The 26861-nt window shown below is 35.2% G+C and overlaps 4 protein-coding genes across 8 annotated transcripts; 2 read left to right on the top strand and 2 right to left on the bottom strand.

Moving 5' to 3' along the window:
• LOC146941763 (filament-like plant protein 3) lies at positions 1-4049 on the top strand. 2 transcript variants are annotated; one of them, XM_085755595.1, is made up of 5 exons: positions 1-139; positions 293-409; positions 1232-1409; positions 1646-3258; positions 3521-4049. In XM_085755595.1, the coding sequence occupies exons 2-5, from the start codon at positions 293-295 to the stop codon at positions 3803-3805; spliced, it is 2193 nt and encodes a 730-aa protein (XP_085611721.1). In that variant the 5' UTR covers positions 1-139; the 3' UTR covers positions 3806-4049. The 2 variants fall into 2 exon arrangements, with proteins under 2 accessions (XP_085611721.1, XP_085611720.1); XM_085755594.1 differs by having other exon boundaries at positions 1-215.
• Positions 4050-4312: 263 nt separating this feature from the next.
• Positions 4313-9480, bottom strand: LOC146941762 (fatty acid amide hydrolase-like). Of its 2 annotated transcripts, none has more exons than XM_085755596.1 (21): positions 9348-9480; positions 9088-9201; positions 8786-8895; positions 8640-8700; positions 8355-8539; positions 8001-8130; positions 7624-7701; positions 7376-7523; positions 7181-7293; positions 6971-7046; positions 6814-6885; positions 6679-6730; positions 6469-6540; positions 6285-6365; positions 5733-5833; positions 5550-5642; positions 5385-5453; positions 5223-5287; positions 5058-5119; positions 4809-4904; positions 4313-4541 (listed from the first exon to the last, which is right to left on the bottom strand). In XM_085755596.1, exons 2-21 carry the CDS (start codon positions 9185-9187, stop codon positions 4482-4484), a joined length of 1824 nt encoding a protein of 607 aa, XP_085611722.1. In that variant the 5' UTR covers positions 9188-9201; positions 9348-9480; the 3' UTR covers positions 4313-4481. The 2 variants fall into 2 exon arrangements, with proteins under 2 accessions (XP_085611722.1, XP_085611723.1); XM_085755597.1 differs by lacking the exon at positions 9348-9480 and adding an exon at positions 9285-9303.
• Positions 9481-10914: 1434 nt separating this feature from the next.
• LOC146941761 (uncharacterized) lies at positions 10915-13332 on the top strand. Its single transcript, XM_085749983.1, has 2 exons — positions 10915-11743; positions 11834-13332. The coding sequence occupies exons 1-2, from the start codon at positions 10915-10917 to the stop codon at positions 13330-13332; spliced, it is 2328 nt and encodes a 775-aa protein (XP_085606109.1).
• A 7746-nt stretch (positions 13333-21078) lies between these two features.
• On the bottom strand, positions 21079-25287 carry LOC146941760 (protein BCCIP homolog). 3 transcript variants are annotated; one of them, XM_085755591.1, is made up of 10 exons: positions 25059-25287; positions 24366-24523; positions 24182-24252; positions 23826-24050; positions 23013-23225; positions 22834-22899; positions 22597-22689; positions 22465-22521; positions 21409-21520; positions 21079-21325 (listed from the first exon to the last, which is right to left on the bottom strand). In XM_085755591.1, the coding sequence occupies exons 2-9, from the start codon at positions 24511-24513 to the stop codon at positions 21422-21424; spliced, it is 972 nt and encodes a 323-aa protein (XP_085611717.1). In that variant the 5' UTR covers positions 24514-24523; positions 25059-25287; the 3' UTR covers positions 21079-21325; positions 21409-21421. The 3 variants fall into 3 exon arrangements, with proteins under 3 accessions (XP_085611717.1, XP_085611718.1, XP_085611719.1); XM_085755592.1 differs by lacking the exon at positions 22597-22689 and having other exon boundaries at positions 25059-25263; XM_085755593.1 differs by lacking the exon at positions 24366-24523 and having other exon boundaries at positions 23826-24123; positions 24181-24252; positions 25059-25238.
• Between the last annotated feature and the right edge of the window lie 1574 nt (positions 25288-26861).

Here is a 26861-nt window from a genome sequence, read left to right as displayed (position 1 = left end):
GTCTTTTAATTAGTGATGATATGCCTTTTGTTTACTCTCGAATTCAGGGTGGAGGCGTGAAATTGGGGAGACTTGCAATTTTGAGTGTAGTAAAGAAATAGACACCCTCATCCCTTTCACTCCACATAACCGTTAAAAAGTAAATTCTAAGCAAATTTTCTTCTTTCTTAAATACTGAGTCAGCTCTAATCTTTCTTTTTATATATTAGCACCAGGTCAAGTTATGAACTTCTACTTTATAGTTATTTTAGATATTAAGTTGGATGTTTTTACTGAATTATTATTATTATAGATGGAACGAAGGAGTTGGATGTGGCATAGTAAGTCATTTGAGAAAAGTTCCAGTGAAACTCACAGTTCTTCTGACTCAATGTCATCTCATTCTGAAAGATTATCTGCTCATGATCAGGTACCTCTTTTTTTGGCTACGTTATTGTTAACTTCTATTTTCAATACAGGAAGGAGGGGTCCTAGGTAGGTAGCTAGCTGTTCTTTGTGTTTGGGGTTATGTGAATTCCCAGGGTAGTCGTAGTAACTAGTAACCATATTTGGAAGTGAAGGTTGTCATTTTTGTTAATAGGATGAAGAAGAAGAAGAAGAGAGATTGAGGGAAAGCTAAAATGTTTTGGCTTTAACGCTCTCATTAAAACAAAATTGAGGAATTTTTAGCAATGATAAGCATTCTAACTAAGTTAATTATAATTAATCAACTTGCAACCTCTGTAGCACCAATACTTTTGATTGAAGGCGTGTCTGATGTCTGGCATGTGTCAGTATCCTACAGCACCGACACATGTGATTACATTGAATTATGTCATTTTCTCAACTTATTATCAGTGTATGTGTCATGCCTGGCCTCCGTGTTTGTGCTTCATAGCTTGCAACAAATCATAACTAACTACCTTAAATAATATTCAATTCTAACACTAGCTTCATGCCACTTAAATACTCCACCGGACACCTCATAGTCATACTACTCGACGTCAGACTTAGGTACCTCATAATACCCAAGTCCCTATTAAAAACCTTGTTGAATCAAGAATACAAGAGATTGTGTTGCTTACATGATTTTAAGTTTATAGGCAAGCTGAAATCATTGTTTTATTTTATTCTACGGTCTTACGATGAATCCTGTTCTGTCCGCTTTTAAGTTTGAGATCCCTGATTGTTCAAATTGTTGCTTGTTTGAGACGGAAAATTACAAATCTGATGTTTTCTCCGTGCTGTACAGGTATATGCCACTCAAACTGTTCCATCTCCAGAAGTCATTTCCGAGGCTGCGTCAAATGAAGAGGTTGTTACTGATGTGCATACTCTAACTGGAAAATTATCCGCCGCTCTCTTAGACATTAGTGCCAAAGAAGATTTGGTAAAGCAGAATGCCAAAGTTGCTGAAGAAGCTGTCTCAGGTATTTGTTGTTTGTCCATTTTAAATTTCTCCTTCATTTGGCTGTCAATTTTATCCAGTGAGAAAGCCGAGGCATTGGTATCGACCTTTTTGTTTTTTGGTCTGATTGTTGTATTTGTTCAAGTTCTGTCTCCGTTATGGTTTATAAAAAAATAAAAAAAAGAATACCTAATATCATCTAAACATAGGTTATCAAAGGAACCAAAGACTGCTATATTAATATTTGATTATATTTAGGCTGGGAGAAGGCTGAAAATGAAGTGATGACTTTAAAACAGCAACTTGATGCTGCAAAACAGCAAAATGCGGTTCTTGAAGATCAAGTTAGTCATCTTAATGGGGAACTAAAGGATTGTATGAGGCAGCTTCGACAAGCTAGAGAAGAGCAAGAGCAAAAGATCCTTGAAGCTGTTGCAAACAACTCTTGTAATTGGGAATCCAAAAGAGACGAGCTTGAGTGGAAAGTTACTGAGCTTGAGGTTCAACTTCAAACAGCTAAAGAAGATGCTGCTACATCAGTTAACTCTGATCTTCTGCAGAGGCTTCAGGATGTGGAGAGGGAGAATTCAAGTCTTAAAATTGAACTACAATCTCGACTCGAGGAACTAAAATTCAAAACCATTGAATGGGATTTGAGCACCCAAGCTGCAGAAAGAGAAAGCAAGCAATATTTGGAGAGTATAACGAAGGTGGCTAAGCTTGAAGCTGAGTGCCAGAGATTGAATGTCGTGGCTCGCAAAACATTCTCTGTCAACGATCGCAGGTCTTTGACTTACTCTTCCGTTTATGCAGAGTCATTCACAGATAGCATGTCAGATAATGGAGAGAGGCTATTGGTGGTTGAAAGTGATATGCGTAAATTCGGAGGCAGGGAGATAAATGAAGGTGAACCAAAGCATTATGACTCATGGCCGTCTGCTTCAATTACAGAATTGGATCAATTTAAGAATGAAAACATCACTGCACAAAACCGTATTGGCCTTTCAACTCAGATCGATCTGATGGATGATTTCCTCGAAATGGAAAGGCTTGCTGCATTGCCAGATACTGCATCAGACCAACCAAATGTTGGCCAGGGAACAGACACAGTGTATGCTGAAGTGGAAGCATTGGTTCAAAAGAATGATGCATTGGAGAAGAAGCTAGCGAAAATGGAGGCAGATAAAATTGAGCTAGAGATGGATTTAAACGAGTGCCAAAAGCAGCTCGAGGTATTACAAGGCCGGGTAAAGGAAGCAGAGTTGGAGGTAATTGAGCTTCAAACTCAGTTAGCTTTTGCAAATAAATCGTACGAAGAAGAATATGAAGAACTTAAAGCATCCCGAGAAAAAAATGAGAAAGCTGAGTCAAAACTGAGAGCTGCTCAAACTGAGGCGGAAGAATTGATCTCAAAAATCTGTTCACTGGAGGAAGAGATTGACAAAGAGCGGGCTTTGTCTGCAGATAAACTCGAGCTAGAGGTGGATTTAAACGAGTGCCAAAAACAGCTCAAGGTATCACAAAGTCGGGTAAAGGAAGCGGAGTTGGAGGCGATTGAGTTTCAAAAACAGTTAGTTGTTGCAAATAAATCGAACGAAGAAGAATATGAAGAACTAAAAGTATCCCAAGCAAAAAATGAGAATGCTGAGTCAAAACTGAGAGCTGCTCAAACTGAGGCAGAAGAATTGATCTCAAAAATCTGTTCACTGGAGGAAGAGATTGAGAAAGAGCGGGCTTTGTCTGCTGATAATTTGGCCAAGTGTGAAAAGTTGGAAGAAGAGCTTTTGAGAGTGAAGCAAGAAACTCAACTCCATCAAGACACTGAAATACTGCATAGGGAAGGTATTGATGGCGAGTTAATGTTCAAGCAGGTAAGTTTGGTAATACACAATGAGAAATCTATAATCTTATGTACTGCTATGTATTTTGCTTAAACAGAATAGCTAACAATCTCACTCTTTTTGGAGGATGGAAATTGATAATTGTGAATTGCATGATGCTTAGAGCTAAGTTTTAGTTAAAATTTTAACATGTGAGGCTCCAGATTCCAGAAAATATTTTGGAATTTTGGTTGATGATTAAATAGCTAAATTTTTCATAAACCATCTTATATTTTGGCATCATTTGATGCAGGAGAAGGAACTAGCATTGGCTGCTAGTAGATTTTCTGAGTGCCGGAAAACCATCGAATCTCTAGGACAGCAGTTGAAGTCCCTTGCAACATTGGAAGACTTCATACTTGATTCAGAGGACACTATGGAGTCAACTAGTGAAGTTACAACCCCAGCTCCCCAAGATGGCGGTGAGCAGTTGAAATTACATAATAGTGATTCTGAATCATCAGCTTCGCTAAATCCATCTATTAGCTTTGGAAAAAGCCACTTCAGTTTTGGTAGGTTCTATCCTACAAGGTCTTAAGCAGAACAGGAAGACATTGTAAAAGAGGTAAGAGAAAAAATAAAGTAAATTGTAAATGTGCTTTATAATAAGCATTTAACGTGTATAAATCTAAACTTAGGTGTACATATATCTAGATAGCACTAATTGCAGAGTTGACACTGTTCATAAATTTTTCCTTTTTGCCGGGAAGGAGTTTGAATCATGCAGCAGACTGTGTCCCGTCCATGACATAACATTAGTGTTTCAAGTTCTTTAAAACAAAGTGTTTTACAAGTTTGATTAGTTAGTCTCATAGACGGTTTAAATGGACCAGACTCATAATTTTGAAAAATAATAGGTTGAAACAATGACTAATATGTTACACCTAAATTCCCATTTCAGGAAAGAAAAACGGTTTTCATATACATTCTCTAGCTCTTGTAGTGTCGTTTGAATATTGCATATCTGGGTAGGGGAATGAGTTAGGAAAGACATGCATTCGTTAGTAATATTAAGTACCAAACTATAATTTCGACACTCAAGGAATTGAATAAAAAGGGCAAAAATCCGAAATTTTCATCAAAGGCATCAAGTTTTATAATAATGGATGAAATCCAATCCGCCTAAAGGGGAAAAAATCTTAATAGCTCAAACAAACTACAATGAAAGCTTTCCTTTAGCTGGAAACAATGTGCTACTGGTACTATTCATCCTTTTATCTTCTTAGCAGATCATAGTAAAGCTCTGGCTTTCTGTAATCTGGCATGCAGATAGCCTGAAATCACAACAATACCAGATCTTTTCATTTATAGGCATGGAAAATTTATGAAGCATGCAACTCAAACGACTATATCTCCATAAAATTCTTCATTTGTTTCTGTTATAAACTTGCAAATATAATGACTCTTTAATATGCATATGCTGTAATCATTACATATATAATGATTCATTGATATGCATGTTCTTCATTTGAATTTGAATGATATAAAAGAAATGACCAATACTGCACAAATGAATATTATACAATGAAAGAAATGTTTACCTGCATTGCAAATGCCAAGTGGATTAGTGTTGCTTCAGACCAAGGCCTTCCAATAAATTGAAGACCAATAGGCAAACCAAATTTATCATACCCAACCTGTGAAGTGTGAAACACATATAGATGTATAGTATACAAATAACAATTAAAGTCTTGTATAAATAAAAATAAAAATGGTATAAGTATGATGTAACTAACTAAGGGAGAATATTTGCTCAAAAAAAAAAAAACTAAGGGAGAATATAACCCTACCGGGACAGTGACAGCAGGAAGTCCTAGGAAGTTTCCTGCTATGGAATAACGAACAAGTGCAGCTGAAATAACGGCAAACAGTTATTAAAAATAAAAAATAATACCAATTAATAACCTAAAAAAATATCATGTACAGTTCAACAAACATATAAATTCCTTGTATACCTCCATTGACATAGTCAAGTTCACCGGTCTTCAAGGCATCATCTTGAATTGGATATGCTGTCACACTGTTAAATATATCATAAATATGTAATTACACAATCAAGAGAAAATGGAAATGGTTAAAATAAATCATTTTTTGAAATTCAATAGAACATGACAAACCCCGTTGTTGGTGAGACAATGACATCCGCTTCGGCAAATATTTTCTTGTGAAACTGCAATTGGCGATTCCTGTTCACATTTAAAGAACAAGTTGCCATAAACACACAAATTTCAATGATTTGTAAACAGTGAAACACCGGCATTGAAACACCTTGTTTCAGTTACCTGATTCTTTGAGCTTTAACATACTCTATGCCACTGAAAGCACCATAGATACTTTGTGCTACCCTTACATCCCATCCTAATTCTGCAAAATTCCTTTGGTAGTAATGTAGTGATGTCAAAACTATGCTCTTTCGATCTAGAGGGAAACAAGGAGTAAAGCAAAAAGTTTGTAAGATGGCATACTTTTCTTTATAAGAATCAAGCGCAGTGGAACACTCCGATCCGATTGTTATATAATGTGCCAGCCGCATCACTTCTATTTCTGGTACCGTGACATCTATTATCTTGTATGTTTGAAAAAATATATATTAGCAGGTAAGCAAGTATTGGCTCTGATGTTTCTCAGATGTAGGTTAAGTAATTATTTTTGAACTGCTTTTCGAGTGTTCTATCTTTTAGTCCCTAAAATTGAGTTTGAGAAATTCAATACTAGAATTCATGAAATTCAAAAATAATGATTCGAAATTGAAAATATTAGATCACGTTAGCGCTTTGGGGGATATTTTCAAGACTGAATTTACCTACCCAAAATGTCCAATACGATCGATGATTTTCAATTTCTGAGATCATGTTTCAATTTTGTTAATTTAAGGACCAAATTCCTGGCAACTCACACTTAAAATTAAGATCCCTTTTTTTTCTTTCTAATTCACACCAAATAGTCAATCAGTTTAGATTTGTTGAAAAGGGAAAGAAGAAACCATTATCTAATAGAGTTTTTCTATTGTTCAATACCTTCCAGTTGTAATGATCTTGAAGCTTATGCAAAGCTAGAGAGCAGCATACTTTGACATCATTACTGCAATCATCAAACCACTAATCGATGGAAGTAGTGGTTAAAGAACATAAATGATGTTAGAACAATCTAGTTTTTTAATAATGATAATGCATGTTTATATCCTACAAATAGGTGTCTAACCTTCCCGTATTTCGCCAACCTGATGTGAGATATGGACTTTGTCAAGCTTAGCCGTGGAATATTTATCTTGGTCTGAAGTATTACACAAAGGTTTTAAAGGTTCAAAGAGATTATTAAAAGTGTATATCTAATCAGAATCATATGTGATATTTGAAACATTGGAAGACTAATAAATGATCAAAATCATTAATTTGGAAAACAAATTCTTACCAATACACTTGAGGGATGATGAGATTGAATTTCGCCACTGAGAGCTGCATAACTGTAAACAGTTGAACAATAGATGCTGTAAAACCAATCTTAAATCTTCCTTGAAGATAAAGTATCAAAGAAAAGGCTACTAACACAATCATTGCATCCTCAACGGTGCCTGCTAGTATTCCAACCATTCCAACTGTCCAGTTTATAGGAAGAACTCTGAATGTGGCAAAAGGGCATTCTTTTAAAACATTACGACAACCCTCCTAATATTTAATATGATATGGCCAAAATGAATACTCACCCGTCATGTGGTATACGTGCGAAAGTTGGCTTCAAACCAACAACACCACAAAGAGCAGCTGGCATCCTTACAGATCCTGAACAGGTGCAAATATCTTAGTAATTCACCTGTTTTTCTCTTACAAGTATATATATATACAAGGGAGAATCTCTCAAAATAAGGAAAAATAATAATCTAAGGAAACTGTATCAACGCATATAAATCAAATACCTCCCCCGTCAACACCAAGGGCAACAGGGCACAATCCTGCTGACACCAAAGAAGCAGATCCACCAGAAGAACCTCCTGCAATTTTTTTGCAATCATATGGATTTCTAGTAGGCCTGTAAAGTAAATAAACAGACATGTCAGAAGACTCCAAATATGTAACATAACATGAATGAGCGTAACACGTTGTACTCTTACCCATAATGTGGATTTATCCCACTAGTTCCAGATCCAAGTTCGTGCATATTGGATTTCCCAACAAGTATGGCGCCACATTGCCTTAAACGCTTAACACAGCAAGCATCATCTTTACAAGGCCTTTCTTTATGGAGCCACTTGGTACCTCCTTTAAGACACCATTTTAAGATGCTTTAGTGAATTATGAAATCAACAGCTTAACTATTTGAATAGATGACATCTGAGAAAACAACAGCACATTACACTACCTGTTGTTGGATAAGGTAAACAATCTATTTCGTCCTTTATAGCAACAGGTACTCCGTCTAGCACAGAAATTGGTTCCCCTGCAAAATATTGTTGTATCCGATTAAACGGTCTAGGCTGTTAATTTTATCAACTAACAATATTAATTTTAAACAATCTTGGGCGTTAATTTAGATCATACAGTTGAGATTGACACCTGCGCGACGCAGTTACTGCAACAAATTTGTGTTCTGGTAAAGAAGCATGCATGGTACTTCTGAATGCAGGAAGCACAAGTATTCGTGCTTACGAGTTTCAATAACACGTCATGCATCATTTAAAGGTTTAAAAAAGTTTTTGATTTTGATTTTGAATTGAAACTCGAGTTGTTACAAATTACCTCTTTGATACCGAAGAGTTGATTCAGTTGCTTGTCTTAGTATATCTTCAACATTGTAGTGAATAAAAAATCCCATTTGGAGTGAAGGTTTTATAGATTCTTCAATTGCAGCAACAAATCTTTCTGCAACCTGTGTAAATGAAAATAAAGAAGAAAAAAATCTAATGAGTAAAGTACTATCAGGAGTCAGGACTCAAGAACCAGATCAACCACTACAAATATGAAGGACTTGTGGATTTACTCACTAGACGTACTAAAATTGAATAACCTACATCTTTATACCATAACTTTATGCACATGCATGCTAAGTTTTCATGAGTGAAACATCTAAAAAGAACATTAAAAATGAAATACCAAGCGTGGTGTTATATCGCCGGATCTGTAAGCTTTGGAATAATCCATTATTGTCCAGCGACAGAAAGGATTTGTTCCATTTGGTTTTTTTCCAACAGATATAGGCAAGCAATCTATTGCATGTTGAACTTTCTCAGGTGGAGATGAGGAAGGATCTATGCATTTCACTTCTTTTTCTTCAATGTCTGCAAAAATATACTTAAATCATTTATCTTCTATCTACCAAGGTAAATATTATTCAATCAAATAAGGCTTATTTATGACCATAAATAAATCTCCTCAAACCTTCAAAATTATGTAATGGAACATACAAAGGTGACTCTTCTAGCTCTGCATTTGTAATAAGCTGCATAAATAAAATAAATAAAAACAAATAAACACTTGTTATATGTTGTATAATGTTGTGTATTTATGAACCAAGTGCATACTACCTCATGAATAAGATTTTTTTTGAGCAAAATGTACAACAATATGTTTCCAAGTATTGGCAACTCCAATAAATAAGTGAAAATCTTGACCAAAATTCCTGTCATACGAGGAGCTGCATGCAATTGAGAAAATCATTAGCATTTTGTTTGCATGCATAACCATTGAAAGCAACTAAAGTTTTTAGGTGTGACAATATTAATGTTATTGTATTGCACATTTAGAATCTTGTGTAAGAAAACCATTACCAAACAAATACCAACAGAATAAGAAACAAGAAACTATAAATGAGAATGCATTTTGGAACCTTTGACATTGGCTTGGAGGTAGAATTCAGTGCTGTAAGGGCTTAAGTCGACATCATTTGCAGGTGTGTAAACCACACACTTACGTTTGAACAAAGTCATTATCCAAGTTGTTGCTATTTGGAAAGTGAGACAGAAAAACAAGAAGAGAACAAGAAGTTATATATATAACAGGATAGTAAAAATAGTACAGTACTACTTTACTTATAACAAGACTTGGCGGAGATTGCAAGAAGAAGTAGTAACAGAGTGGAATTTATACCGAGAGTTAAAATATGGTGCAAGTTTCATGTTTTCTAGAAAATTGGTGTGAAAAAGTTGATAAGAGTTGTTTAAAACAACACACTTCTGACATTTTTAACCTTAGTTTTTCAAGAATTATTAAATTTTTGCTTATTACAAGTCACAAGTCAGAGGCTGACTTATAATGTTAGAACTACTCCATTTGTTAGGTAACGCTGCTAAGGAAAAAGGTTACAAATAGTCAAATACAACTATAAAACATGATTAGAGTGGTTTGTCTGCTTTTACTCCTTCACTTATTTATTTTATAGACGAAGTGACAAATATCATCGACACATAAGTGTGAGGTCCCGAGATTAAACTCATGTGAAGGTGTCCAACTTGGCAATATCAATATTGCTGTTGTGTTAGACCTTACAAACTCCTTCACTTATTATTTGTCTTTTTTTTTTTAATTTAGTATCATCTACGCGAAACTACAGAGATTAATCTATCTGGTCGGTTAAAATCATAATGGGTGGTAAAACTCTCCATAAAAAAACTTAACATCGTTGTATTTCTAGTGCTGGATTCCAACCTACAACCTCTAGTCATGACTAAATGACAAAAATTTTAAAAATAGTAATATTAATTTGTTGATTATGTATTACTAATATTTTAAAAAATTTATAAGAGTATTAATTTAGCTTTCTAATTGATATTCATTGCTTACTTGTTGATTACACTCCAAGGACACTTGTTTAGAATTTTAAAATGGAAAATTTGTCTGGAAAATTGTGCATTTAAGATATTGAAACAACAAAAAATAATTTTTTATATAAAATTTATCAATTATTTTTATTTTTGAATCATTAACAAGTGTCCTAAGCATAACCCAATAATTAATAGTGTTTTTTATATATAATCTAGTGGCTAGAATGTTATCTCTTAAGATAAATTAGTGGAGAATTTAAGTTACAATGTAATTATCAGCTGAGTTATGTGATGGAAACTAATAAAGTGTGTTCTGATGAAGAAAGTACAATTTGAAATTTGAAAATGTTCTATTAAAAGATACTATAAAAAATCTTAAGAGTGAGCTATATTAGGGACATGTGGGTAGTGTTCTGATGAAGAAATATTTAGTACAGTTTGAAGTTTGAAAATGTTCTATTAAAAGAGACAATAAAAAAAAAACTTGTCATACATTAAGGACAGGGGTAGTGTCATGCGATTTAGGTTGGGATATTAATAAATGAGAGGATCGGTATATTTTGTTTTAGTTTTTTTTTTTTTAGGAAAATTTTAATGTTGACGAGTGTTTTTAAGGTTTTGTTTAAATAAGTTTGTATTTTTAAGATAAACTTTCTTTTTGTCATCATTTTAATTTTAACTAATGTTTTTAAGACGCTCATTAGCATTTTTTTTAAAGAGTTAAATTAGCTCACTGAAATTTGCATCAGAAAGAATTAAACTTGAGACATTTAGAAAAACATACTCCAAGGTCTCACGTCAATATCACTATACCAATTTAAATGGGTTAAAAAATAAAAAAATAAAAAAAAATAAAAAAATAAAAAATAAAAATAAAAAAGTAAATCGAGAATATGAGAGCGAGTGACGTGAGAGAGAGACCTCGCGGTGGCCGGAGTTTAGACCGATGGCAATCGCACCGGAGCTTTTCTCCGGCTGAGAGATACTCTGGGGGGGGTAGGGGTCCAGCCTGGGTGGCAGAAATTGGGGGGGATAGGGGAGATTGGTCTGTAGTTAGGTCTAGGAAGCGGAAAGCGACGCAACCGGTGGATCGAGGACGGGACAGGACAAGGGTTTCAGAGCGACGTGGCGGCAGGGATCATGGCAAGGGTTATGCACGGCAGTATCTTGGAGCGGATGAAAAGGAATTACACAGGGAATCACGTTGGCATGATAGGGTTTCTATTGATCACAAGGGTTCAACGGAGCAAGTGCATGGCAGATTGGATTTTGCTCCTGTGAAACGTAAAGCTGCGTCTCATGATGAGGGGCGGTTTCAGAACAGTGGTGTTAAGGCCTCGTTTTACATCACCAACATTCCAGATTCTATGCCACTGTATCGGTTACGACAATATTTTGAGGTATGTGGAATTCTTTCAGATGTTTATATAGCCAGACGTCTTAATGCTCGTGGTCAGGTGTACGGTTTTGTTAGATATTTGAATGTGAAAAATAGAGACAAACTAGGGCAGGCTTTGAATAATATTTGGATTGGTGATTATCGAGTCTGGGCTAGAGAGGCTAGGTTCGACAGGTTTGCGGTGTTTGATGAGGATGTTAGTTTTGATATGGCTGATGGCCGAGCTGAAGTGAATGAGGTGGAGGTTCAGCCGGTTGTGATTACACACGGGAAGGGCATTAGGAATGTGAGGATGAGGAAGGAGGAGATGGAAGTGAAGGAGAGTGAGGGAGAAAAAAATGTGTTGATTGGAAGGGTGGATGTTAAAGTAGTAAACAAGAAGGAAAAAAATGAGTTGAAAATTCAAAAAAAAGAAAAGAAGAGTGAGGATGAGGGAGTAGTGGGGAAGGAGGAGAACGTTTTGACGTTGGATGCAAAGAAGGAAGAAGTGATAAAATTATCGGCAATGGAGGATGGGAGGTTGGTGTGGAAGGCGAAGGAGAAAAAGGAGGTAGGGTGTGATGGTGTGTGCAATAATCATATGCGGTATCAATCAAATCCGGAGGATTGTTTGTGGGCTAGTAAGGGTATGGTGGCAAGGGTGGTGTCGGGGGATTCATCGCTTTCGTTACAACAACGGGTGGAAGAGGCAGGTTTTTTGAATGTTGTGGTTACACCGATGGGGAGCGATAGGGTTTTCCTTTATTGTTTGGGAGATGGTGATATTTGGAAGGTTTTTAACGATGCTATTCATTTCTTCGGCATGTTATTTACTGACTTGCATAAATGGTCGTCGGAGGATGTTAATTATGAGAGGGGTGCATGGCTACGAATTTACGGGACTCCTATGCATGCTTGGAATGATGTGTTCTTTAAATTATGTGTGTCGGCGTGTGGAAGATATATTCGGTCGGATAATTGCACGGTGGATAGGGCGCGGTTCGACTATGCCCGCGTTCTTATTTCGACATCTTTTATAGAGGTTATCAATTCCTCTACTGTGATTGTTATAGATGGATCTGAATATGCTATCAAGTTGGTGGAAGAGTGGGGGTGTAATCTAGGGGAAGACGCGTTCTTGTCGGAAGAGGAGTTGGAAGCACCGCTAGATACTTTAAATAATATTCAGGATGCAACTGGTATGGCGGACTGTCATAATGAAGTTGATGCATTGGTGGATGATTTAAATGATGATTGGTTGGAAAATAATGTTGATCAAGGGAGGATATTAGAGGAACAAGGGTGCAGTGCTGTTAATGTCCAGAGGGTTGCGCCTGTGCAGGAAGTTAATATCGCTGCTGTACAGTTTCAGCAAGGACCAAGAGCAGATAATTTGTTCTTTCCAGATGTGAAGCATGCGTCCAGCAGCTGTATTCCTGTGGCGGGGTCAGGTACGGTTAGAACAGACCAGCAGGTGGAGTCAAATTCTGCTCCTCTAAGTAACCCGAAACAACAAAAAAAGAAGCATGTAGGGACTGTTTTTAAGCATTCAGCAGGCTTTATTAAAAGAATTGCGCGGCTGCCTTCGAAAGATAGAAAGCAAATTCTGAAGTTTTTGAGGAATCAGGAACGTAAGAGAAAAGGGGGGTCAAGAGCTTCAAAAGAAAAGTCTTTGTCAATTTCTAACTCAAATAATTCGTCTAATGTTTCTGTTAACAATGATTTGGAACATTGGGCTATTCTTCATGATAAAAAGCAGTCGGTACCGGAGGATGTTCGGGAGATAGGTGCGGTGTTGGGGGTGAATGTTACCGGGGACAGACATTTAAATTTATTAACCAAGGAGGGTAGAAGAGAGTTGAGGGCGGAGAGAGGGAGTATGTTGGAGGAGGGGAAGGAGGTGGAAGGTGGGAGCATTAAGGGAGGGGTGTAGGGTCTGGTGTAGTGGGTGAGGGTGGGGGTGGAGTGTGGTGGAAATGAAGATTACTTCTTACAATGTAAGGGGGTTGGGGGGTTTTGAGAAGAGAGCAGAAGTCCGGCGTTTTGTTCAAGAGAAGAATCCGGTAGTGGTATGTTTACAAGAATCTAAGTTGAGTATGGTTGACGGCTTTACTGTTAAAACTTTGTGGGGTACCGACAGCTGTGGGTTTTCTTATCAGGCTTCTTTTGGGGCATCTGGAGGTTTAATCACTATGTGGGATACGTCCGTAGTGGAGGTTTGGTGTACTATGAGTTACAGACATGTATTGATCATTAAAGGAAAGGTTTTAGCCACGGGTCAAGATTTTATTATTGCTAATGTGTATGCACCGTGTGATACAAATGGGAAACAAGCTCTTTGGACGCGTTTGTCACAATTCATTCTTAACAATGGCGAGGCAAATATCTGTGTTTGTGGGGACTTTAACTCTATTAGATGGGAGGAGGAGCGGAGAGGAAGAAATGTGATTTTTAGACAGTTGGATGCAGATAATTTTAACAGTTTCATTGAAGGTAGTTTTTTGTTGGATTTACCGATATGTGGTAGATTATACACTTGGTATCGTGGTGATGGTATTTCGATGAGTAGGATTGATAGATTTTTGTTGTCTGCAAAATGGTGTGAATCTTGGCCAAATTGTATTCAAGTGGCTCATCAGCGGGGTCTTTCAGATCATGTTCCGTTAGTTCTTTATGATGATGATACAAATTGGGGACCTCGCCCTCTGCGGTTAATGAAGTGCTGGTCCGAGTATGATGGGTATGTAGAGTTCGTACGTGAAAAATTAAATTCTTTTACTCTGGAGGGATGGGGCGGTCATGTTCTGAAAATGAAGTTTAAAATGATTAAAGGATGTCTCAAGGAGTGGCATCAAAAACATTCGAAGAATATTGACGGGAAGATTAGGGATGTTAAAAATAGACTCTCTATTCTGGATACTAAAGGGGAGGAAGAGGAGTTGTTGGAGGAAGAAGCTAAGGAGCTTCGAGAGTTGTCTGTTGATTTGCATTCTATGTCTCGAGTTCATACTATTATGAATTGGCAAAAGGCGAGGATGAAATGGTTAAGGGAAGGAGATGCGAATTCCAAATTTTTTCATAGTGTGATGTCTTATAGACAACGCAAGAATTCTGTAAATATTATAAATGTGGATGGTGTGCTTGTGGAAGGGGTTCAGAATATTAGGACGGCTGTTTATAATCATTTTGCTGGTCATTATCGCAGTCATGATGTGGTGCGGCCAGAGGTTAATGGCTTAAACTTTAGAAAATTGTCTTTTGCGCAGTCAGGCAACTTGGTGCGTCCTTTTTCGTTGGAAGAGGTAAAACAGGCGGTGTGGGATTGTGATGGGTTTAAGAGTCCCGGACCTGACGGTATTAATGTGGGGTTCATAAAAGATTTTTGGCATGAATTGAAAGATGATTTTATGAGATTTTTTGTGGAATTTCATCGGAATGGGAAGTTGACAAAGGGATTAAATTCGACATTTATTGCGTTGATTCCTAAGGTGGATAGTCCCCAAAGGCTAGCTGATTTTAGACCAATTTCACTTGTTGGTTGTATGTACAAATTGTTGGCTAAGGTCCTTGCTAATCGACTTCGGACGGTTTTAGATTATGTGGTGTCGGATGCTCAGTCAGCTTTCGTTCGAGGTAAACAAATTCTAGATGGTATTCTTATAGCGAATGAGGTGGTGGATGAAGCTAAACGCATGAATAAGGAGTTATTATTGTTTAAGGTTGATTTTGAAAAGGCCTACGACTCTATTGATCTCAATTATTTAAATTCAGTGATGTTGTGTATGAACTTTCCGACACTTTGGAGAAAATGGATTATGGAGTGTATCGGGACAGCCACTGCTGCAGTTCTCGTTAATGGTTGCCCAACAGAAGAGTTTCCTATCCAAAGGGGGCTTCGCCAAGGAGATCCTCTTTCGCCATTTTTGTTCTTATTGGCGGCAGAGGGTTTCGATGCTTTGATGAAGGCTTCGGTGTCTAACAATATTTTCCAACCGTATGGTGTGGGTCCTATTGGGGAGGTTAGGTTGTCTCATCTCCAGTTTGCTGATGATACTCTTATTCTTGGTGAAAAATCTTGGCTGAATGTGCGTACGATCCGGGCTGTGTTGCTTATTCTTGAGGAACTATCGGGTTTGAAGGTTAATTTTAATAAAAGCATGTTGACGGGTGTTAATATCTCTACTTCTTGGTTGTCAGAAGCGGCTGTGATGTTGAATTGTAGAACTGGATTGATTCCCTTTGTGTATCTGGGGTTACCTATTGGAGGTGATAGTGGGAAACTAAGTTTTTGGAAACCGGTTGTGGATCGTATTACTGCTAGATTGTCGTCTTGGAATAATAAGCATTTATCGTTTGGTGGTCGCCTGGTTCTCTTGAAGTCTGTCCTGTCTTCTCTCCCGGTTTACTTTCTTTCCTTCTTCAAGGCACCTACAGGTATAATTTTCTCTATCGAATCTCTTTTTAAAAAATTTTTTTGGGGGGGTTGTGAGGTCTCAAAAAAAATTGCTTGGATAAAATGGGATACAGTTTGTTTATCTGTGAATAGAGGTGGCTTGGGGGTTCGGAGGTTAAGGGAATTTAATATGTCATTATTAGGGAAGTGGTGTTGGAGGATGATGGTTGAGAAGGATGGGTTGTGGTATCGTGTCCTTAAGGCTAGGTATGGGGAGGAAGGAGGCAAGTTAAAGGAAGGGGGTCGAAACTCATCTAGGTGGTGGCGGTCGATTTGTAATGTGAGGGATGGTTGTGGGTTGGCTGTAGGCAGGTGGTTTGATGATAATACTAGGCGGGTGGTTGGGAGTGGTTGTAACACTTTTTTTTTTGGACAGATAACTGGCTGGGTGGAGTTCCCCTAAAACTTCAGTTCAGCCGTCTATACGATTTATCTGTGCATAAAGAATGTACCGTGGAGGATATGGCGAGAGCGGGGTGGGAGGAAGGTGGTCTTGGGTGGGTGTGGAGGCGTCGTTTGTTGGCTTGGGAGGAGGAGAGTGTGAGGGAGTGTGTGGAGTTGTTAAATAACATTGTTTTGCAGGTTAATGTTCAGGACAGTTGGAGGTGGTTACTTGATCCGATTCACGGATATACGGTTAAGGGGGCTTATCATTTCCTCACTACTTCAGATGTTCCCGCAACTGATGTCGCTGTTTTTGACGTGTGGCATAAAATGGTTCCTTCAAAGGTATCTTTGTTTACTTGGCGCCTTCTTCAAGATAGAATTCCAACAAGATCAAATTTGGTGCAGCGACATGTTCTACATCAAAATGACATTGTTTGTGTTGGAGGATGTGGTGTCCCTGAATCGGTGGATCACCTTTTCATTAGATGTCAGCTTTTTGGGCGAATTTGGTATCTTGTTTGTTTGTGGATTGGTGTCCCTTGTGTTTTTTCAGGTTCGGTAACGGAGCATTTCTCTCAGTTTATTCATTTGGCGGGTATGCCGCGGTCTTCTCATTTTTACTTAAAAGTTATTTGGCTGGCTTGTACATGGGCAATCTGGAAGGAGAGAAATAATTGTGTCTTCAACAATATGGTTATTGATCCTTTTAGTATTGTAGACAAAGTGAAAATTAACTCTTTTTTATGGCTCTCGTCAAATGTTGTTCCTCTTTCGTTTGGTCTTCATGATTGGTGGAGAGACCCAATATCTTGTATGGGTATCATGTAATTTATTTTTATTTAGTTGTATTGGGTGCGGGCATCTTTGTTAGATGCCTGTCGTTTGTTTCAGACTTTTGGGTGATTCATCACTTTTAGCACACCTTGTGCGGGGTGAATCGCTTCTCTTTTGAGCAATATATTCCATTTTGATTTGTTCAAAAAAAAAATGGGTTAAAAAATATTAAGAGAGGATATTAACTCGTTTGTTGTCGGCTAGCTTATTTGATATATATGTATATATAAACCGCAATCAAAATCTCTCATTTCAACAGTTGTGAATTTTGTTTTAAAAACAACCTAAAAAATGTTTTGATAATTTAAATGGACTTATGGAAATTCAAAATGTAAAGGATATTGTGAGATGGAGGCAGTACAAGTTAAAAGTAATTTTCATATTCATGATATGTGAAAGCATTACAATGGCTTTATTTGATAATAAAATAGATAAGTTAATCGAATGAGTTAGAAGTGTTTGGTAAAATTGGACGAACCGAAAAAATATAAAATGATATGAAGGACATATATTACAAGATACTTATTTAATTTTCATTTTACTTGTATCATTTATAAAAAAAAAAAAAAAAACTGTTATTTTATTATTTTTTTAGTATTTGTTGTCATCTTTTATTTGGTGAAGAAGGGACCTAAGGCTTAAAACAAACTAGGAAGCCCTAAGGAAAACAATTTCTAAAGAATGACTCAAAAAAATGTGCGAGATGAAATCAGAATAATACGAAATCAGAATAACTTTAAATCTAAATTCAGCTCGTGTTTAATAAGGACATCAATTTGATTGACTTCTCGAAATATATGCATCCACTTGATAGAACCCACAACATGACTAAACTTAAAAATCTGGAGGACAGTGTGATGATACTCACTAAAGGTAGAAACCTCATTTTAAATCATATGAATGGCTTTGAGTGCATCACTATCAACAATAACATTCCTTAAAAATAAAAAATAAAAAAACATTTCGAAGACCGTGAATCTTAGCCAAAGCTAAACCATAGTAAATTTCCCAAAGTTCATCTTACAAAATTATGATATGTATTATGTGTTATTGTTATGTAATTTATGTTTTTATTAAAAAATAAGCTAATATAAATGATTAAACAATATAATATAATTGAGTCAAAAACAAAATATATATATATATATATATATATACATATATATATATCCTGTCAATATATATATATATATATATATATATATATATATGTATGTATATATATGTGTATATATATATATGTATGTATGTATGTATGTATGTATACTTTTCGGAAATAAATAAAAATATTTCTTAGATTATGTATAGAATATCGAGTAGGTACAGGGTTTTCTCTACTGAAAATATAGTATAATTGTCACCAACAATAATTTTGAAAGGTTGTGAAAAATGTCCTCCTTAAAAATATTATCTCTTTATTAGAGGAACTCAAGAGTGTTCACCAAAAAAGAAAAAAGAAAAAAGAAAAAAAAAAAGAGGAACTCAAGAATTAGTGGTCACCCGATCGTTAATGCAATTTACTACTCGAGTACATATTTAAGTGGTCCAATGCAATTTTGTTTTTTGAAACACCAATGCAAAAATGCTGCCTCACATGATATTGTCTTTTTTAATTACTTGTACAATTTATAGTGTGGAAAAAGGAAGCTTAAGTTCGGTAGAAATTGCATGAAAGAGGAGTCTGTAAGTTTCAAAAGCACGTAAGTGAAAAACATGCGGTGCTCTACTACCAACCAAGGGTTGTTAGAATCATTTATTAAGGGTCCTGTGTGTGGCTATGAAGAACACTTTAATGCTCAATTCAAACAATTTTAGTTTGGTAGGTTGAGAATTTGAAGAATATACCATTATGTATAACGATATTAAAAAACATGTGTTCATTAGGCATGTTATTGGAGATGTTATGTTGGGGGTGGTGGCGAAGTTAGGATCCTTTCTATTTGTCAAAATAAATGAAATATACAATTTGAAGAGATATATATACAAAAAAATAGATAGTAGGTCTTACCACTATATGGCTGGGAATAGGTCAGGCTTTTTAGAAAGCTTGTTTAGTTAAAGGCAAATGTTAACATGTGGCACATGTTAAGGAGCTCATTATAGAAATATACATATTAAAAGTCGTGCAGTCAACTTCTAAAATGTTAAAATACTATGTTTCCCAATGCAAAATTGCTTTTTTTGGATTCCTTAACATGTTAGTAGGCTTCAAGAAAAGCATGTTAAGCCTAATAGGCCGGCCTATTAATACTTATTTATTAAAAAATGTTTTTTTATATTAAAATAATTGCATATATTAAAAATATAAACATCTTTTTCTCTATCTATTAATCCCTTAATAGGCTTTGTTTTTATAGGCTTTTAAGTAGGTTTTAATCTTCGATCAAAAAAAAGTAGGCTTTAATCTAGTTAAAATTTACTTGTAGTGAAATAGGCTTTTAAGTAGGCTTTAAGGCATGTTTAGCCTATTTAGTAGGCCAAATGAACTATTTGATGGCCTTAATGTAAAGTAGGTCTGTAAGTAGGCTTTCAGACCAGTCCAGGCTTTTAAATAGGTCATGTCAGGCCAAGAAAAATGGCCTATGATAGGCCATAGGCCAGACACAGGCCTGTAAAATTTTTCGTAGGTCAGGCTCAGACCTATCAAAGCCTGGTCTGGCCTGACCTATTCCCACCCCTACTTACCACTAAGTGAGTCTCATCAACATTAATTATTTTATATTTTTTAAATTTTTTTGTGTGTCTTTATCTCTCAAATGAAAGAAATGAAGAGAATAATAAATTGAGAGTATCTTTAGACTCAACCTACCAAACTAAAATTGTTTGAATTTTGTTATTATAGCTTAAAATTTTTATATGTTGATTTAAAAATATTTCAATTTAATTTCAAGCGTTAAAAATTTTAATTGTCTCTCTAAAAAATATTGTAGAATTTAGTCTAAGTACTTTTCATGAAAAAAAAATTGTTTTTTTACTCAAAAATATATTTATTCTATTTTATTTTTTTTAGAAATTTTACAAAAATTATTCAAGAAAAGGTAAATATGATTTCAATATTACAAATTTTGATTTTGATTAAACTATTAAAATATATTTCATAATTTTCAACTCTTCAAATAGAATTTCATCATCAATCTTGACAAAAAAAAGAATTTCACCGTCAACATCATCAAAACTATCTCTTTTAGATAAATTTCAAGATACTTAAGGTGCAATTTTAGGTCATTATTAAAAATATTAAATTTTTTAATATTACAAAAAATAAAAATATTCTCATATGTTATGCTGCTCACATTCGGTGCGTCAATTGGTTTCTTTCTCATTTTCATAGAGCTAGTGGAGGCAAAACTCACACACTAAATATAAAAAAGAAATGTATTGTAAATTCAAACTCGCACCCCAGCATATCACATGCTTATGCACTCTATTTACCATTTGAATTGTACTTACCAAACAAAGTTAGTCAATTGTTCTTTTCAAAATAAAAATAAAAAGTTAGTCAACTGTTTAATTTATACACTATACAAAATATAATGAATTCAAAAAGATTTCTTAGCCGATTTAGGGTGCGTTTGTTTCAGCTTTAAAAAAAATAGATTTTGAGTTAAAAGAATCTAGAGATTTTTTTTTAGAGATTTTAAAAAAAATCTAAAGCTATTTCTGTTTGTCTACTATCATAAAAATCATTTTTTTGAGATTTAAAACACTTCCACTTGAGTTCCTTGCATTAAGAAAAAAATAGATTTTGGAAAAGCTACTTGAAATAGATTTTCATTTTGAGGCTAAAAATGATTTTTTTAGCAAAATGGATTTTTTAAAAATCTCAAACAAACACAACAAAAACTAAAAAAGTGATTTTTTACTCAAAAAAATAGATTTTTTTCAAAAAAAATCCAAAACAAACAGGCCCTTAGTCTGTTGTGTGCTTTTATATAAATTTTTGTTATACTAATATTTTTTCCCTATGAATTTGACATTTTTGATCAAACATACATTCACTCTCCATTTCACTGGAAACTTTTTCAACATTAACAATAGCAGTAGCCAATTCATATTCTCTATCTCTTTTCAATTCTTTAATAAACATTTTACTAGTTTTATAGTGAAAGCTTCCAAAAATTGAGAAACCCAGAAAAGTGTACAAACTAACAACGGAGGAACAGTTATTTTCAATATTTTGCCAATTATCATTGCAAAATAGAAAGGACCAGAGTTTAATTTTAAAAATCCCAAATTTTGGCATCTCAAACACCTGCAGGAAAAAAATTAAATCAAAGTTAAAATACAGACAGCTTCAAAACATTTTTATGTTAATGAATTGTCCAGGAACATTACCTTCTGGTTGCCTTCAGCCTTCATTTATTAAAGAAGTTAATTGTTGACGAAATGTTGGAATTTTGTCTGCCTCAACATCCATGATCAATCCCATTGAACTGTAATTCTTCAGCTGTAACAAGAATAAACCGTATAATTCAGAATAATTGATGATGAAATATTACCACACCCCATTCTACAAATCGGATAATATAACTGAAATAGATTTCTTTGCCTTCTAGATTAATAATTTTAAATTTCAAAGTCCTATTCCTATCTCTTTTTGTAGGTTAAAGCACGGCACTTCAAATTGAAAAACCAGAGAAAATACAAGAGCCAGAGTTCATATCTAATCCTTAATGTAACAGACTCTTTCATATTCATTCATTAAACTAAAATTAAGCAAATTAACGGGCAAGTAACAAACCCTGAAGTGATTCTAAGGCAGTGGAGAGAAATGAGCTAATCAAACATGTCCCATGGTACTAAAAATAAAACTCTATTCAGTGGCGGAGTCTGGATCGGAGGAGGCTCCATGGATCAAAGGCTAACTGATAACATGTAAAACTATATGAGTCATTGCTAACTTTGTGGCGTGTGGATATTCTGTTTTCATTAATTTCTCAATAAAGATGATCACATCTTTATATAAAGCTGTGAATCCTGCACATGTGTGCAGGTTATCAGAAACGGTTTTTAATCCTGTGCACAGGTTAGTGTAACTAACCTCAGCTGTCACTAACAGCTCGTACTTCACAGACCTATAAATATTGCATGGTTAACCTATAAAACTTCTCTTATTACAATCGAAGTAAAATAGACAATCATTCAACAAACAAATTTATAGAGAAAAAGCTTGCTAAAATTTATTAAAGATGTCAATTTGTAGAAAAGAAACTAAAAATTTGCACACTGCATTTCATTTATATAAACATCGCAACCCCACAAATAGACCACATGGCAAAGATCAAAAGAAGAAACAAATACAGTGCTTATTTATTTCTCAAACGAGCAGAGGCTTATCTATGCATTTCAACAAGTTACTTCCATCAATTAAACCAAAAAAGAGTAACTTGCCTCATGAGGTGCAGGTTGCTGCGTGCGCAAAGGAAAACAGAAGGACCACGAGCTTAACTGGAAATTATTTTGGACAATAATCAGTGATCAGAGACAAAATAATTCAAAATGATGGCACTAAGATACTAATACCTTGTGAAAAAGTTCATCCTCAGGCTTAACATATACTATTGCCTCTTCACTATCATCGCTCAGTTTTCTTTTCTGTTGTTCTGCATTCTTGTGCTATATTTTTACAACCAGAAATGAAGTAAAATGTTACAAAACAACAAAAATGGAGCAAAAGAAAATGATTGTAACCATAAAAGCTAAAAATAACAATAAGAGAACAACAATAAATAGGAAGGAGATACTGCAAAAGCATAATACCTTGTAAATTTTGCTAAGAATTATATAATGCTTAAACTGGAAGGAAGTCCGGAGGTCCTCTGTTGGCTGTTAAGTGTGCAAAATAACAATATAAGTTTTAAATTGAAAATTAGTGCACCAGCAGTCAAACAGAAAAACATGTTAACACCCTCACCCATCTGATACTATCAACATCTCACCTCATCTTCTGTGGCCCATGACACTTCATTAAAAAGAGAATCATAAAGATGTGGTAAAAGCTGGGGAGGAAGGTTCACCACACGCTGTGATACCAGAAGACCTACGTGGTGTGCTTGTTCCCCCAAAAGTAATCTCAACTTATCAGCAATGCCCTTCTCTTGGCCTGCTTTAAGGAGGAGAAATTCCTTGAGTTTCATAATACACCTTTGCTCCTAGCAAAATTTTAAAGGCTCAAATTAGATTAGCTTCAAGGAGTTTCTCAAATAAAATATGTATTTGGATCCAAACTTACAAATAAAAAATAACCTTATAAATTGTAGATAACTTAGATTAGATGACAAAGCTTCTAAAAAAGTTGACGGGTAGATGTTAAGCAGGAAATAACAAACTAGTTCTTAGTTAAGTTCTTATGACTGTTGAGATGTTAAACCAGTCACAAACAAAATTTTCAAATTGTTGCAGGCCACTATTCAATGAACCAAAGACATTAAAGAAAAAAATTGAAGATTGAATAAGAATGAATTGATCAAGGTTCATCCCATACAAATATACAAATTCCTTTTTTTTTCTTGAATATGAAAATACACATATGATTACTATTTTGGTGGGGAAACTTTCTGCAACAACTTGCTCACTAGTAAACTTGCACAAGGGGGAAATGGATATAAAAACTAAACACTTGTTTCCTAAAGAAGAAAGTAAGTGTGATCTTAAGGTGATCACACAGTAAATGCAATTATTATATTACATTAGAAAAGAAAGAGGCAAACAGATGAGGCACAAAACATCATAAGTGATAACATGTGACTTACCCTATACCTCCATAAATTAAGAGCGGTAACAAGAGCAAAAACTCCTTCGTCCTCATCATCCTCTACCTTCACAACAGTCCCTACAGTGGTCTGTTCCAAAATCAAGTCTGCAAAGCCACTCAAATCCCATTCTTCAACATCTAGGTAAGTTTGCAGCAGGGTCTTAACTCCATGGAAATCATTGGGTTTAGGATCAAAAAAGGCAAAATCAGCTTGGACAACTCCCTGAAACAACAGAGACCTTGTATCAATCAATTTTACTTGTTCAATGATATGATCTTGAAATTTAAACATTTTAAAGTATAATAACACAGGTCGTCATGTAAATTGAATCATAGAATAAGAAGAGATTTTACATCAAACTCCCTGTCAGATGACTCTGACCCTTCAGGTCTTTCTTCCAAAGTGTGCTTGTTGAAGCCATTACCTAGGAAGTGGATCAGGAATAGACATGCAAAGTGTAAGACATAAAACATAAAAGGCACTTAAAAGCATGGATTCATCAACATTTAAATTATAAAAGAGAAAAAGGCGTCTTACTAGTAGAGGAAAGGGTAGGGTTCGCAATGGATTCGTAATGACGGTTTGGCTTAGAAATGGATGCCATACGAGCAAGAGCGCGGCCAAATGGGGAGAATATAATGGGCCAAGATTTGGGTCGTTGACGCCTTCTTGGCTTTCGAGGCATTTCGAAAACACTGAAAATGGTTTTTTTTTTTATTGATTACGGTGACACTGATACGATATAAGTTAAACAATAATAGAATAACTTCTTCAAAAGTAATGAAAAGCTGAAAATGCAAAATAATAGGTTTTGTACCGCTGCTGCTAGGGTACATTCTGAGCAGATAAAATAAATAAGACAGTTTTTTTTTTTTTTTAATAGCATAAATAAGACAGTATAAATATAATCAATGGACACATTTCAAAATTGTGGAAATACTATCGAACATCTGTAGCGCCGACACTTCGGACAGGACACGGACACATATGGTTACATTCCAAATATATAATTTTCTTAAATTACTACGGTGTTAATTTCTTATGATCAAACTAATTAGGGAGGAAATAAACTTTAGGTATCGCGAATTAAGGCATAGTGCATTTTCATTCTACTACTATAGAATATGTAGAATCAGTTATGCTACTATGGCTGCAGAACAAGATGGCGACTCAGTAAGCACCACCGTAAACCTTCATGGTAAAAAGCATAAAACAGAGGAAAGGAAATACCTGCGGTGAGGACGTACTAAGTGTGAGGCGAACGGAGGTCGAAGTGAACGATGAAGGTGGGTGGAGCCGTGAGCGCTGAACACCACAGAGTGTTAAGTTGCCAAATAGGTTGCGCCGCTGCCGGAAAGAGGCAGCGGAAGCTATTGGAAGTACACGGAGAAATATGTTGCCGAATACTTCTGGGGTGTGTTTTACTTTTGTTATTTTAGGCCTAATTTGTGAGATATTCTAACAACCAAAAATCAACAACATTTGTGACAACCACCAATTTTCAAAGGAAAAGTAGATAGTGACACGGAAACCAAAGCAATAGAGAGAGAAAATAAAAAGATAATGTGAGTATGAGAGATAAAGTTGTCACATAGGTTGTCACAAAATGGTTGTTAGAATATCATTTCTCCACTAAAAAATACGTGCAATAGAAATAAAATTTTTTGATTGATTGGATTACAAAAATTACATATATTAACCAAATTGTTCAGCTAATTTAATAGGTTGTGCCAGAAAACTCCCTTACTCATGGTCCTTGGCACTTTGCGTTTGACTTTGGTCTCCAAATCTTCACGGCGTAAAAACTCTCTTACACGTGGACTTGTGGAGCTTTGCGTTTGACTTTGGTCTCCTCCTTTACAACGTGGCTTGTTAATGTAGTACGTAGCTCCTTCAAGATTGTGTATCTTCCTTCATTCACCAATGCGGTTAATGGTGCTACAAACATGAAATGTGGGTTTCTTTTACCCTAGAAAAAAGAGTAATGTGGGTTTCTTTTGAAATGTGGGTTTCTTTTACTCATTCACCAATGAGTAATGTATATAAGCGACTCATTTCAATCCTAGAGAAAAATATCATATATTAATTTCCCGTTATGGTTTCAATCCTGAAGTTAGCTTAACTGATAGTGTACTAACAAAAATTCACGTAATAGTGCCACATGGACTATTATAACCATCTTAATGCTAACGTAACATGTCAAGTCAAACCTTTTATTTCCATCGTTTAGTATTAATTACGAATATATTAATTATTACTAGTATGGATACCCGTGCCAAGCACGGGCTAGAATTCAACCATACTTAAGTGAAAAAATGTTGTATGTATCAAGTGTAAGTTACATTTCAACATTGAATAAAAGAGTAGAGGTTGGACAACATATAAGTTGGAAGACTCATATACTTAATACCTTAAATATTCGGTGAAAATGTAATATCATTCTCACTTGGATGATTGCTCTAGCTCCAATGGATCGATCCACACCACCGTGAGTTCCCCCATAAATTCCAACGATCGTAACAAAACTCGGTTCGACTTTGTAGCGGGAGCGCAAGTGGGAGAGTTGTTATTGTGTCAAATGTGAGTAAAAGTTCAACATTGAATTCAAGAGTAGATATTGAGCAACATAATATTTCTAATATCTTAAGATTTAGGGTGAAGATGTGATGTCAATATCACTTATGTGGTTTCTTTTAGTCTAAAGTGATGATTAAACTAAATGTATGATCCCCGGTAGTAAGAAAATTATGAACTATTTGTTTTTTTAAAGTTTTTAGATGTCATGTATTTCTTTCAAATAATTCTTAATTCATTCTTTCAAACATTAATTTTAAATGAAACATGAATTCAATTTGTATGAATAAAAGCTCTCGCCAATTTGAGATTTTGAATGAGTCGCTTATATACATTACTCATTTATCTTTTAATAATAATACTTCATAAGAATGTAATTTCTTCAACTATGAGTTCCACAAATAACTATATTGTTATATTCCAACAACACTTATTTATTTTAAAATAATTTATTTAATT

This window comes from Medicago sativa, chromosome 3 (assembly GCF_051527215.1).
Source record: "Medicago sativa cultivar Bolivia chromosome 3, Bolivia_mono, whole genome shotgun sequence".
In the NCBI taxonomy this organism is placed as follows: domain Eukaryota; kingdom Viridiplantae; phylum Streptophyta; class Magnoliopsida; order Fabales; family Fabaceae; genus Medicago; species Medicago sativa.
This window is presented reverse-complemented; position numbering and strand designations above follow the sequence as displayed.